The sequence below is a fragment of the Cimex lectularius genome, unplaced genomic scaffold, assembly GCF_000648675.2.
Source record: "Cimex lectularius strain Harlan isolate CLEC.00 unplaced genomic scaffold, Clec_2.1 scaffold22, whole genome shotgun sequence".
NCBI lineage: Eukaryota > Metazoa > Arthropoda > Insecta > Hemiptera > Cimicidae > Cimex > Cimex lectularius.
Genome location: NW_019392657.1, coordinates 268,892 through 281,657, shown reverse-complemented (window position 1 = coordinate 281,657; position 12,766 = coordinate 268,892). Strand labels below are relative to the sequence as shown.

Below are 12,766 nucleotides of genomic sequence, written 5' to 3'. Positions count from 1 at the left end.
ATATAAAAATGAAAGAATTAGATATAAAAAGGAGAAAGGAAAGAGTGTGATAGAAAGAAAAAGAAAAAAGAAAGTGAGTGAGAGAGAGAGAAGGGGGCAAAGTGTGCGATAGAAAGGGAAAGAAATAGAGAGGGAGAAGGAGAGAGACGAGAAAGAGTGATATGGAAAGATAAAGTAAGACAGAGAGAAAAAAAGAAACAGAGAAAGAAAGAGAAGAGAAAAACAGAGAGCCAAGATAAAGAGTAATACAGAAAGAATAATCTCTTTCGAGAAATATCCCTAATTATAAAATTTACTTTTCATTGTGATAAATTTACTCCTATGTACTTATTTTAACATTAGTTCGTAAAATAAATAAAAATAAATTTACTAATTAAAACAATTATTATGAAGAGTGGATAGATCGACTAACAGCATAAAGATGATAATGATGAAGAGGATTATATAAGTTGGTGAACCTTATACAATCCTCTCCATCATTATCATAAACAAACTGAATTATCACTTAATTTTCAGATGCTGTGATGTCAAAATCGATCAAAATGTATCAAAACGAAAAAATATTAAACACTTAATAACACCTAAAGACAGTTCTAATAAAGCATCTAATTTCTGTCATTTGGATGGGCAGCAGATTCTTTTAATTTTAAAAAATATGTACATTGCGTTTTTGTTTATAAATTAGCTTGAACATTTAATTAAGCTGAAAATTAATATTGGAAGGATTAATTAATATTGCTTAATTTATATATTTTTAGACATAATTGAACAACATTTAATATTATGTAAGCGCCTCATAAACGAATATTAGTAATTTATTCTTATTCTATGAATTTTAATTAAATTAACCGATATATTTTAGTTGTTGGAGAAAACAAAGTAGAAAACAAAAAATTGTTAATCCTCATTTTTAATAACGGATTTACTTAAGAATAGTAAACATGAAGATTATTAATTTTCTAAAGAAACAACTTTTCTCGTCTTGTCTTCATTTTAATCCAGATTATTCTCTTTAACCATGGAAAGACATTATCTTGAACCAGACTTTCGCAATATTATTGTGAGAATGAGTAATTAAGGTCACCAGGTCAGGTGGATATCGCAAATGAAATTGGTGTTTCTCAGAGCGTGGTCTCCCGGGCTTTGGCCTACTGAGAGACTGGAAATGCCTGGTGGTGGAGTTGGGCTCACACCGTATGCTTTTTTGAGACGACCTGCAGCAACTGCCCGCCACCAGCATCTCTGGTTTCGGTCTAAAAGAGAACCCCAATGGGAATGCTGTTATATTTACTGTGTGTCGCGGTTCTTTCGGTATAGTGATAACAGGCACCGAAGAGTACCGAGAACGGGGGATACGAACAATGTCCCAGTTCGTGATCCCTTAGTGCAGTTTGTGGAAGGCGGTGTAATGGCCTGGGCTGGAATTTACACTGGAGTACGAACTGGTCTCCATACTGTTGAAGTCAACCTCCCCCCAATCCGTTATGTCCAAGAAATGATCGAGGAATTCATCCCTCAATCCAGGGATCTCATTGGCACGGATGTTTCGATTTCTAGATGACAACGCCAAACCTCATAGAGGCAGAGTTGTTCATCAATGATTAGAAAACCTGAGTATTTTCCATCTGTCCCTACTCCCATTGTCTCCAGACCTCAGTCCCATTGAGCCATTTGGGATGCGTTGCAGAGAAGGTTCGATCGCCATCCGCAGCCCGTTGACCTCCAACAACTGAGTGCAGTTGCAAGATCTTCGTTGTGAAATTCCTTATGAAATTAGTGACACCCTTATTAACAGGCAGAGGGCATTGTATATGAAAACAATACATGGTAATTTTTTCAAAAATTATTGTGTCCAATAAACAAAATTATGGAATTAAAATATTTTATGTTGTTATTTTTCCAAATTCCTTAATTAAATTTTCCTTCAGTAAAAACATAATAATTTTTAATAAATTTTAATGCAATTTTTAATAAAAATGAATACTACAAAATTGGCAGTATCCCTATTCATTTTTGGGGAGTTTAAATGACACGTCGTATACACATACCTGATTATTCTCACTGTTGTTTTTCAAGGCCTCCTCTTAAACATCCTGTTTTTATACAATTATAGTTAATTTATTTAAATGTATTTTGTATTGATTGACATTAACATCTATCCATTATGAACTATGGCATTACATATTCTTCTTGTATTTCTTACAGTCTAATAAATATAAAATAATAGTCACAGTTCCTTTAAACGAAAATGCACGATTGCATGTGAGATCGATTGCAGTCTGAGGTTATGCAACAAGGACATTATTACAATACAAACCATACTTGATATTTTCTCTTTTCCAACTATTGATGGAGTGTTCATATTGGGAGGAAATGGTATTTTTGTCTACTTGAAGATTTACTTTATTATACTTTAAAGACTTGCTTTTCAACCTTGTTAACAATTGTTTTATTCAAGGTATTGTGGTTGTTTTCGTATACTATGGGCTTTGTTTCATCGAGACAATGTGTTTTGTTTCTCTTACATGTTTTACTATACTTGTGTTCATTATTTTTAAATCCGTTTTTGTGAAAAATACGTTATCGGAATTAACACATGCTTCGCCATGAAAGAATTTTTTTTATATTAATTTTATTTTCCACCGTCTCTTCTACTTACTCGATCATTTTATCGATCAGGTTACACTTTTCTCGAAATTAATGATTTTAGTTAGCCTGAGATTGAAACATTCAGTTCTATGTATAATCATTTTTATATTTAATTCAATTCGTTATAATTTCTCCACAAAAAAGGCCAAACGTGTGTGAAAGAAAACATTTCAATGTAAAATACTAAAAATTTTCTACTTTGAATTCAGTTTTTTGATCTTTATACACAAGACACTAGTTATTAGTTCGTAAGAATTATAAAACATTTTATAATATAATAATATTATAAGAATGAATGGGTATTATTTAATGAATTTCTATACATTTAGCTTATACCTGAACTCGCCTAATAACATACGTAAAGCAAAGAGAAACTGATCAGAAATTATTTATGTGATTATCCTCCCGAAAAAAGGTCAATTTTTCATATCAAATACCTTAAAATTTACAATATATATTTTTCACATACTTTGCTAAATAGTGATCTAGGGCTATGCCCTAAAAAAAACATTCTAGATTTAAAAGTAACATTGCTTGACAAAAAAAAATAATAAAAAAAATAAAAAGCAAAGAAAATATGTTCAAAAATTATTTATGTGATTCCCCTCAAGATAAAAAAGTTAATTTTTCATATAAAATACCTTAAAATTGACAATATATATTTTTCACAAATTTTTTCTAAATAGTGATCTAGTTCTATGCCATAAAAAAAACATTCTAGATTTAAAAGTAACATTACTTGACACAAAAAGAGAAGAGAAATAATAAAAAAAGAAAAAGGAAAGAGAAGCTGATCAGAAATTATTTATGTGATTCTCCTCAAGATAAAAAAGTCAATTTTTCATATAAAATACCTTAAAATTTACAATATATATTTTTCACAAATTTTTTCTAAATAGTGATCTAGTTCTATGCTATAAAAAAACATTCTAGATTTAAAAGTAACATTGCTTGACACAAAAAGAGAAGAGAAATAATAAAAAAATAGAAAAAGCAAAGAAAATATGATCAGAAATTATTTATGAGATTCTCCTCAAGATAAAAAGTCAATTTTTCATATAAAACACCTTAAAATTTGAAATGTATATTTTTCACATATTTTTGTAAATAATGATCTAGTGCTATGGCATAAAAAAGACATTCTAGATTTAAAAGTAACATTGATTGACACAAAACATTAATAAAAATATAGGATAAAACGAAAATCTGATAAGAGAGAAAATTAAAAAAAGGTCAGAAATCGCAGTTTGCAATTTTCGCAAAATTTACACATTTTGTGGAAAGAGAAATGAAATGAAAATTATGTTTTTGAATTTATACAGTTACAATTTGCATATTCTAAGCATTTTACCATTGACAAATAAAATTAAAAGAGTATTTCTTGTAGATATGAAAGTCAATGAAAGCATTTCTCCTCATGCTCCACCTGGCAGCTTGGATAATAATCTCCGCCTACAGGAACGAATTAATCCCCTATTCGCTTTGATAATTATCAAAGGGTCGACTTATCGCTGTTAACTAACTAACTCCTCGCAGAAAATAATAAGGATCCGAGTTTCGCATCGTCAACTTCTAATAATCTTAGAAGTAGCCGGAACTCAAAGACAATGGCCGAGAGGAGGTGATTAACAGTGTATTTATGGAGGGAGGGTTTACATATTTACTCCCAGGGCGACATCGACTCTAGGAATCCCCAGAAGAAGCTTCTAAGTTAAAGCCATTGTTCCCAGGGGTGGCGAGGTGGCGCCGCCTTCCACTTTACGCACCCAGTTCATTCACTACATCATCTCTATTGTTGAAAAATCTACTTTGTCCTCCCACACTTTACATACTTAATCAAACATTAAATAGATTAGAGCCCATCTTTCTTTCTCTTTACATAACTGAATTACTAAAATCTCATTTTTACATGGCATTATGTTAGGTTTCACAATAAAAAAAGTTGTTTGGAAAAATGAAAACTAGATTTGTGCAGTCTGAAGAATGTAAAAACAAAAGGATTGAGGCAGTTCATAAATAATACCGATTTTTCTATAAATAAACTTTTAAAATTCAATATATATNGTCCTTTGTTCTTCTTCTTCTTTGTGATCCACTCGTTGTCTCGACTATGTCACGACGTCACAGTTAGCCAGATACGTAACTGCATTCCATTTCATCTCCGACATATATATATATATATATGACGGTTTTTGAGAACTTGCTATACACGGTACAGGGTGGTGCCTTTTCAAACCATAAGAAAAACCATGGACATCAATAAATATAAATCTTTACTTTCATATAACGGCGTTCTGATAATAATTATATAGGACATGAACATGGAAAATAATAAGGGTCTTAAAACTTCGCCCGGCACAACTTTTCAAGTACGGAATTCCTTGGAAGGAAACAGTTTCCCCATCTCTGAATATAACACCATAATCGTAACATCATAACATCATACATAACAAACCCTTAATGACCAGCCATATGAAATGTGTACCATTAATCATTGTGGTTGAACCTATCAAATGATCTCATTAAATCAACAAAGTCTGCATAAGAGTTTCTGTCTTTTAGTGATTACTTATATAAGGTCAAATTTGAGCACGCATGTACCTACCAACAGGAATTTTGTATAATTTACAATAAATTACCGGTAGGTCGTGAGAATTATGACAGGTGTGAAGTCCTTCCAGCCGTTTAAAGTGGGCTCCAGCGTCTACCAAAAGTTAGGTCATTTCAGCCCAATGCACCTAGCTCCTAAATCCAAGCCCTTTCACACTCTAAAATACATTTTTTCTTATTTACATACCCTTCATTCACTTAGGGTTGTGGAGTAGTCGATATTCCTCCATCGCCTTTTACACCTATTATTCAATTAAGCTAAATGAGAATCGGGTACTCAATATTTCCTTTCTCCCTAGACATTGACACCAATAAATACATCACTCTTAACACACTAGGGACACAAAACTATCATTATTATATACAATATAACAACCCAGTTTCCTTAAAAAAAAACTGGGAGCCAAGATACTTCCTGCCGTCGGCATTCCGACGCGCTCTCTATATGGAGACATGGAATTGTACCTTTCAACTAGGTAGGATACATCGATCAAACTTTCTCTGTTTTGTTGCCTGCGGGCTTTGACCTAAAAGTAAGTGTCCGTGTGTCAACCTTGCATGCCCTATCCTTAATCGGGTGAGGATTCTTCGACGAGTCAGGGCCTCCGAGGTGCACCCATCGACAGTGCTCTTGATTCGCGAAAGCTTCTCCGCCGATCTAGCCCACCGACGTTGCCATTTTCTTTCATTCATGATGGTTATTGAATTATTTAGCGCCAGGGGCCGAATCGTAGTTGTTAAGTCCTGAGGTTGGGAAGTCCCCGGCTTAGCTTCCTCTTCTGCCTTTTCGTTACCCCCAAGATTTATGTGTTCAGGTACCCAAATAATGACCACCGAGACGATGGAACGACCACGACGGACCTGTATCAGCAGTATCCGTACTGAGGGAGTTGATGCAGGCAAAATAAATAGTCCCAACATTCATCTCATTAAAGCGCATACAGTTCCGCCGTGTAAACGATACAGTGCTGTGGGAACGTTCATGTAATGGACGCATCTTCGCAATACACGATTGCCACACCCTCCCGACTTTGACCCGTCCGCCAAATATGGTGTATTTCGAACTATGGTCCATGATATGTCCATCGTTCAGTAAAGGTATGGGGGAGTTGACGACTATGTGTTCTAATACGGCGAGATGGTCTCAGCAAGAAGGACCCACGGCGGAGTCGGCCGGTTGTCTAGCTCGAGGACCGTTCACAGATCTCCAAACTGTTCCCCTTTTCTATTTTCATGCTTAAATCTTGATTATGTAAATATATTTAAATATGTTATCGTGGTATCCTCTTCTTTCCTGAATCTTATCTCCACTTCTGGCAAGAAACAGTTCTCAGCCCATGCACTTAGTCGTTCATAGAGGATGTTTGGCTAATTTTATGTATTTTTAACGCAAGAGAACTGATGAAGTTATGTCCACTTCTCCTAACTTTCCTGTGGCTCATGCTGTCCATTTTTCAGTGACCAAAATTAAATTGTATCAGTAAATACGTTGGAGACACGAAAAGATAATATTGATAAAAATTTTGTTAGGGCTATTGAATATGGCAATTCTATGATAATTATATGAGTACTTTTTTGTTTGAATTAGCTTCAATTTAATACCTGGGACCAAGATTTGGGTATGTTTTCAGAAGTTAAACTTTATTAAATGATGACTGAAAAAAGTAAGACAATTGTTTCCCATATGGAATTATTGGAATTATTCATTGGGTATTAAATCTATGCCAACAGCTTTACACAACTTACCATACATTTGTTAGTACAGTGTTTCAACGTAAGATAAGCAACCTAAATTAAAAACCCAATAAAAAATTGATTTATAAATTTGGGAATAATAACAAAATTGAAGTCAAATAGGTTTTGGATGAAAAAATATCCAAGTGTTCTAAAGTTTAAACAATCGGCTCATCCTCAGCAGCCCAACTGACTTCTTTAACCTGAGTCTCCGTTCAACGGACGATTTGACACTATTTGATAGGCCGTTTAAGCAGTTTGTTTGCTTTTCCAATGGTACAACGAAAAATGCACCATCCTGTTCTACAAATTATTCACACTCCTTAAAACAGGACAGTAATCCCTCGCTTTCATTGTCAGCGACATAGTATAATATTTTTTCTAAGAGAACAACAAGCAGGAAAGGAAATGGTGAATTATCTAAAGGATAATTTTGCAGTTTTGTCGTTTATGGTCATTTTGTTTCCCTTCTCTCCGTTTTGTACGTCATAGGCGTTTCGGCCTTTTGCCAAAGTTGAAATACGACAAGCGACATTTCTGATAAAGTAACACACAAAGAAACCACCAATGGCGAAATACGCGTCTAACAGACCAAGCCGGCGACCTCCAGACCCCAAGAGGAAATCTCACAATTCAACGGTAAATGTTCTGTCTCCCGCACGCTTTTTATGACAACCCAAAACGTACGGTTTAAGCTGTCATCAATTTGGTCATAAATGACTAGTCCATTCTGCCGGTCACTTGACCAAGACGTCTTAAGGCAGAATACTTCTTTATGAATAAATAAAAACTTAATAAATTATAAAAAACATGATAATAAAATGTCAATTTTACAACAGACATTTTGCGATTTAAGATCTGCTTTATTTGATTTTATATATTTACTATGATAATGAAATATAATGGTGATGATAAATGTAAGATAATGATAAAAATTATCATATATGTAGATTGTAGTGGTTTCCTGGTCATGGTCATCAAGTGGGTTCCTCGTTATTTTTAAGAGTGTATTAATTAGCATGGTTAAATGCATGTGGACATGACTGTGGCAAAAGATATACTACCTCAGTAAACTGTCGAATTTTGGCTAGTTGATTTTCAGTTTCATCTTCGTTCGTCTTGTGTGAATGAATTTATTGGCGCGAATGAGAAGAGAACCTTGATGTGACATAACCGTGTCTGCCACTAACCGTTGATTAATTCTAATTAATAGTTTTTCAGATTAGTCTTAAGGGGTGGGTCTCAGTGGAAACAGTACTTCAACCATATTCGGATATTATGTCTTTAAGTGTGTTTTTAACATATTATTTATTGAAAAAACGTCCTTCAATATAAGGAGACATATCTATTGAATATTATTATATGCCAATATAAAGCACTTTTCTTCAATAAAAAATAATAAATGTCTTTAAGAAACTATTGCCATACTTCTTCGCCGACATAAGAAAAAGAGTAAGCGAGTTGGATCACTCGTTCGTGCTGGCTATGAGTCCTTCTAGTTTCTATATCTGTATTACATCAAATTTCTGTTAATCCTTCATTCAATGAACTTTCCGATGTAATATTCTAAAAATGAACTTTTGTCTTGTCAATCTGAAAGCAAATCAAAAACAGATTGAAGACATCAACGCCCGGAACCCAGGCTGTCAAGTATGCCAGATTTCAATCATTCAGTACTCTCAAAGATTATCCTTCAATCATAAATAGTCTATATATTAATATTAAAACAATAAGATAAATAAAAAATTGAAGGAATGGTACATTTTATGATTGATGTAGATATGTCGGACCTTTCTCTCCTTGGCTGTTATGTCAGGATGTGATTGAGAGAAATGAATTTTTTATTTCGTCATAAACATAATATTAAGAAAATGGTTCCAATCACGTATACCGCGGAATCCAGTAATTATGGAGAAGCAACATCCATAAGTGGAATCTGAAATAGTGCTTGGGTGTGTATGTGTGTTGGTTACGTTAGTTGGGAGGTTTTTATGAAATTTACGGTAACGGAAACGTATTTCATCTTGTACGAAAGGAATATGTAAATCTGTATGTGTAGTTTGGTTCGATACATAAAATGGAGCATCTAGTATTTTTCGTAGAATTATACACAGGGCGGTTTGAATGCGGTGGATATTGGAATGTTTGGCTGAACCCCACACTTCCAGTCCGTAAGTTCAAATCGGCTTAACTATGGTGTTGTAAAGCAGCCTTTTATTTTTGAGAGGTAAATTAGAGCGTTTGTCAAGAAGTCGTACAAGAACTTTAAATCGTGTCATAACCTCCTGACGTTTCAGTCTTGCGTGAGGATTCCACGTCAGGTGTTTGTCGATGTTCAATCCGAGGTACCGCACCTTGTCCGCAGTTGGGAGGGGAATATTGTTTAACAAAACAGGGGGGAGATCTTTCTACGAAGAGTGAAAGTAATGTGGGTGGATTTGTCTGTGTTAAATTGTATCCTTTTCTTTTTACACCAAGACTCTAGTAGTATGAGGTGTTGTTGGAGTTTTGAGTGGAAATGACAAGGTCGGAGTTGCTAGAGAGAATTGCCGTATCGTCTGCAAATGTGAATGTGGTGAGTTCGGGATGAGATGGCATGTCAGATGTAAAAACCTGGTACAGTGTAGGGGCTACCCTGAGGAACACCAGCATGGACAGAAAAATATGAAGAGAGGGAATGGCCTTCGATGACTTTGAAGAATCGGTCAGTGAGGTAGGTGTGCAGTACCTCTGATGTGAGAGATGTGGTATAAAAAAGTAAATTCCTAACATTACGGTAATTGCTAATCTATTTGACGCAAAATTTATTTAATTAATTATTTTAACAAAGCTCAAAAATTAAATTCACTGGAAAACTCAAGGTAGGCTCTATATTATTTTAATATTTTAGCAGTGTTTGAAAGCCATCGACGATTAGTATTTAAAGTTTCATTGTACTTGTATAGTTGAAAATGTCGAACATATATACAAATAAATACTGATCACAGTAAAAGATCAGAAATCTTCTCACCCAATTCGTGAAGTCGATCTTGAAAATCCGTGGTCAATGGCAGAATTGAACGATGCTATTGGATAATTGCTAATAGCTTACTATATATGCTGACAATTTTATTTTGTTTAAACGAAAACAAATGTTTCATTATTGTACTATGTTTTTAGTGTAAAACAAAGTAGCGAAATGGGAAAAAATGTCTTCTTCAACAAAACATCCTTTTTAATTCTTGTTTGGTTTTTACACGTCGTAACCAGTTTCGTATTTAGCGAAGTTCATAGCGCCTCTGACGAAAATTCAAGCCGGGACGATGTGCCGTTCAATACCTGCACGAATCCTTAAGACTTCGAGCTTGTTAACTTGTGCAAATAAGTTAATAAAATTACCATATTCAATTTGTAAAAAAGCGCCCCTATCTTGCCGGTGCCTTTTTTGCTTTAAGGCAGTTTAAAAAATAGTGCCTTCCCACTCCAAGCAAAAAAAGAGGCGAAAAATTGTAGATTCATATCGACTCCGAAGAGATGTAGATTACGCGACACAGAACACGAATACACGAAAAGGACCTTCAAGTAAATAATCAAGAACAAAAAAATTAAAAATAAATTACACCCTATTTAAAAAGAATTCAACGTGTTAACAAACAAGTATATTAAAAACATTTTTCCAAGTTATAACTAAGCATTATAATGATTAATGACTCTTGACTGTTTTTTTTTCCAGATAAGAATGTCGGCAAATGACATAGCAACGATAAAAGAATGGCTGTCGAAACAACAACATTTGCCAGATGTCGGTAAGTACTCACCTTTTTCTATATATATCGTGAGTGTTATTTTTCAAAAGCACGGCATGCACAAAACACTCTAATTACAAGAACACAGAAAATATTATATTAACATATAAAATATTAAACCAATTATCAACAACTTTAAAAAAAAGTTTATTGTTTTATTTTATTTTCTTTATAGTGATGGAATAATTAACATATTATTAAATAATCAATTTGTTTTCGGTAAATTGGGATGTTTAGAAAAATATTAAAATTTGTATCGTGCCTATAATTGTAACGCCTGAATACGCGTCCGATGCAATACCGCACAGCACTGAAGATGTGCTTACTGCCTAAAAGTGAAAGGATTTTTTCTTTTTTTATATTATCAAATAAATGTTAGAAAAATCATTTTAAATCAGAAAAACAATTATAAAATGAATGCTATAAGAACGGTACAATTGCTTCTCAAAAATAAAAGATTGATTTTACAACACCATAATAAGCCGGTATGGACTTATGGGCAGGAAGTCTTCAGAAAAGCATGCCACCATACGCCGCATTCAAACTGCCCAATCCTTAATCCTACAAAAAATACTAAATGTATCGAACCTAACAGTACATGCAGACTTATATATCCCTTTCGTACAAGATGAAATCCGTTCCCATTACCGCAAATTTCACAAAACCCTCCCAACTACCGAGCCGGGAACATACTTACCCGATGCTACATGACGCAAATCCAAACTCCGATTTTCTATAAGGTTGCATTACCCCGTGCACATCTGCCTGATGCTATGCCACGCTAACCAACTCACGATCCCCACTGACCAGATTTTCGTCCGGTCGCAACGAGTACAGTCGAAACAGAACAAAAGAACCGGACACTCATATTTTTATTCAAACTATAAGTATTTTTGTCGATATATTAATTACATCATACTTATTTTAATACAAACCAAATTAATCGAGATCAAAAATTTATTAGTTTTTATTTTTAAAATGAATTTTAATGGTTTGGTAGAAAATTGATCAAATCACCGGAATACCATTTTTTGATATAATGAATTTAACTAACAATTTCTTACACGGTTCTGCTCATAAAATTTAAATAACAATTTATTTCATGGTTTTGTTCATACAATTAAGCCGGGAACTCGAAGCCTTGCCACGTTTTGGTGGGGTGTGCTCATCTATCCGACGCAAGCACACGTCGCGTACAGTCCACAGCGTTTATCACTACCACAATCGCAACGCATCTTTTGTTCTTAATGCACTATTTTGAGCAAAACCTTGTAATAAATTGTTAGTTAAATTTTATGAGCACAACCATCTAATAAATTGTTTTAAATAACGTTACTCCTAACCATCATAATTAAACAATGTTTATAAAAACTTATGAATTTTTGATCTCGTTTAATTTGGTTTACATTAAAACATGTTGTATGTTAATATAACGAAAAAATTACATGTACTTAGTTTGAAATCCTGTTCTGATGCTACCCGACGAAAATGGTGTAATTTTACGAGAAAAAATTTGAAATAAATTGTTAATTAAATTTTGTGAGCAAAACCGTATACCGCAATTGCAGTATATGTACCGCCGAAGCGAGTACAATAAATTGTTAGTAAAATTCATTATATCAAAAAATCGTATTCCGGTGTTTTGATTAATTTTCTACCAAACCATTAAAATTAATTTTTTAAATAAAAACTAATTAATTTTTAATCACAGTTATTTGGTTTATATTAAAATGAGTATGTTGTAATTAATATAACGACAATAATTTCATGTAGTTTGAATAAAAATATGAGTGTCCGGTTCTTTTGTCTTCGACTGTACTCGATGTGCGACCCGACGAAAATCTGGTCAGTGGGGATAGCAGAACGTCGGGTAGGTTAGCGTGGCATATCATCGGGTAGATGTACACGGGGGTAATGCAACCTTATGGAAAATGGGAGTTTGGATTTGCGTCGGGTAGCATCGGGTAGCGTCGCATGGCGTAGCATCG

The 12,766-nt window shown here is 34.0% G+C and overlaps 1 protein-coding gene across 1 annotated transcript in view; it reads left to right on the top strand.

Annotated features, from left to right (window-relative positions):
* LOC106670727 (alpha-tocopherol transfer protein-like) overlaps window positions 1-12,766 on the top strand; it is a 69,810-nt gene that overhangs the window by 22,873 nt on the left and 34,171 nt on the right. The window contains exon 2 of the mRNA XM_014401297.2: window positions 10,706-10,778. Within this exon, the coding sequence (XP_014256783.1) occupies window positions 10,712-10,778 (67 nt within the window). The 5' untranslated portion in view covers window positions 10,706-10,711. The remainder of the gene's footprint in view (window positions 1-10,705; window positions 10,779-12,766) is intronic.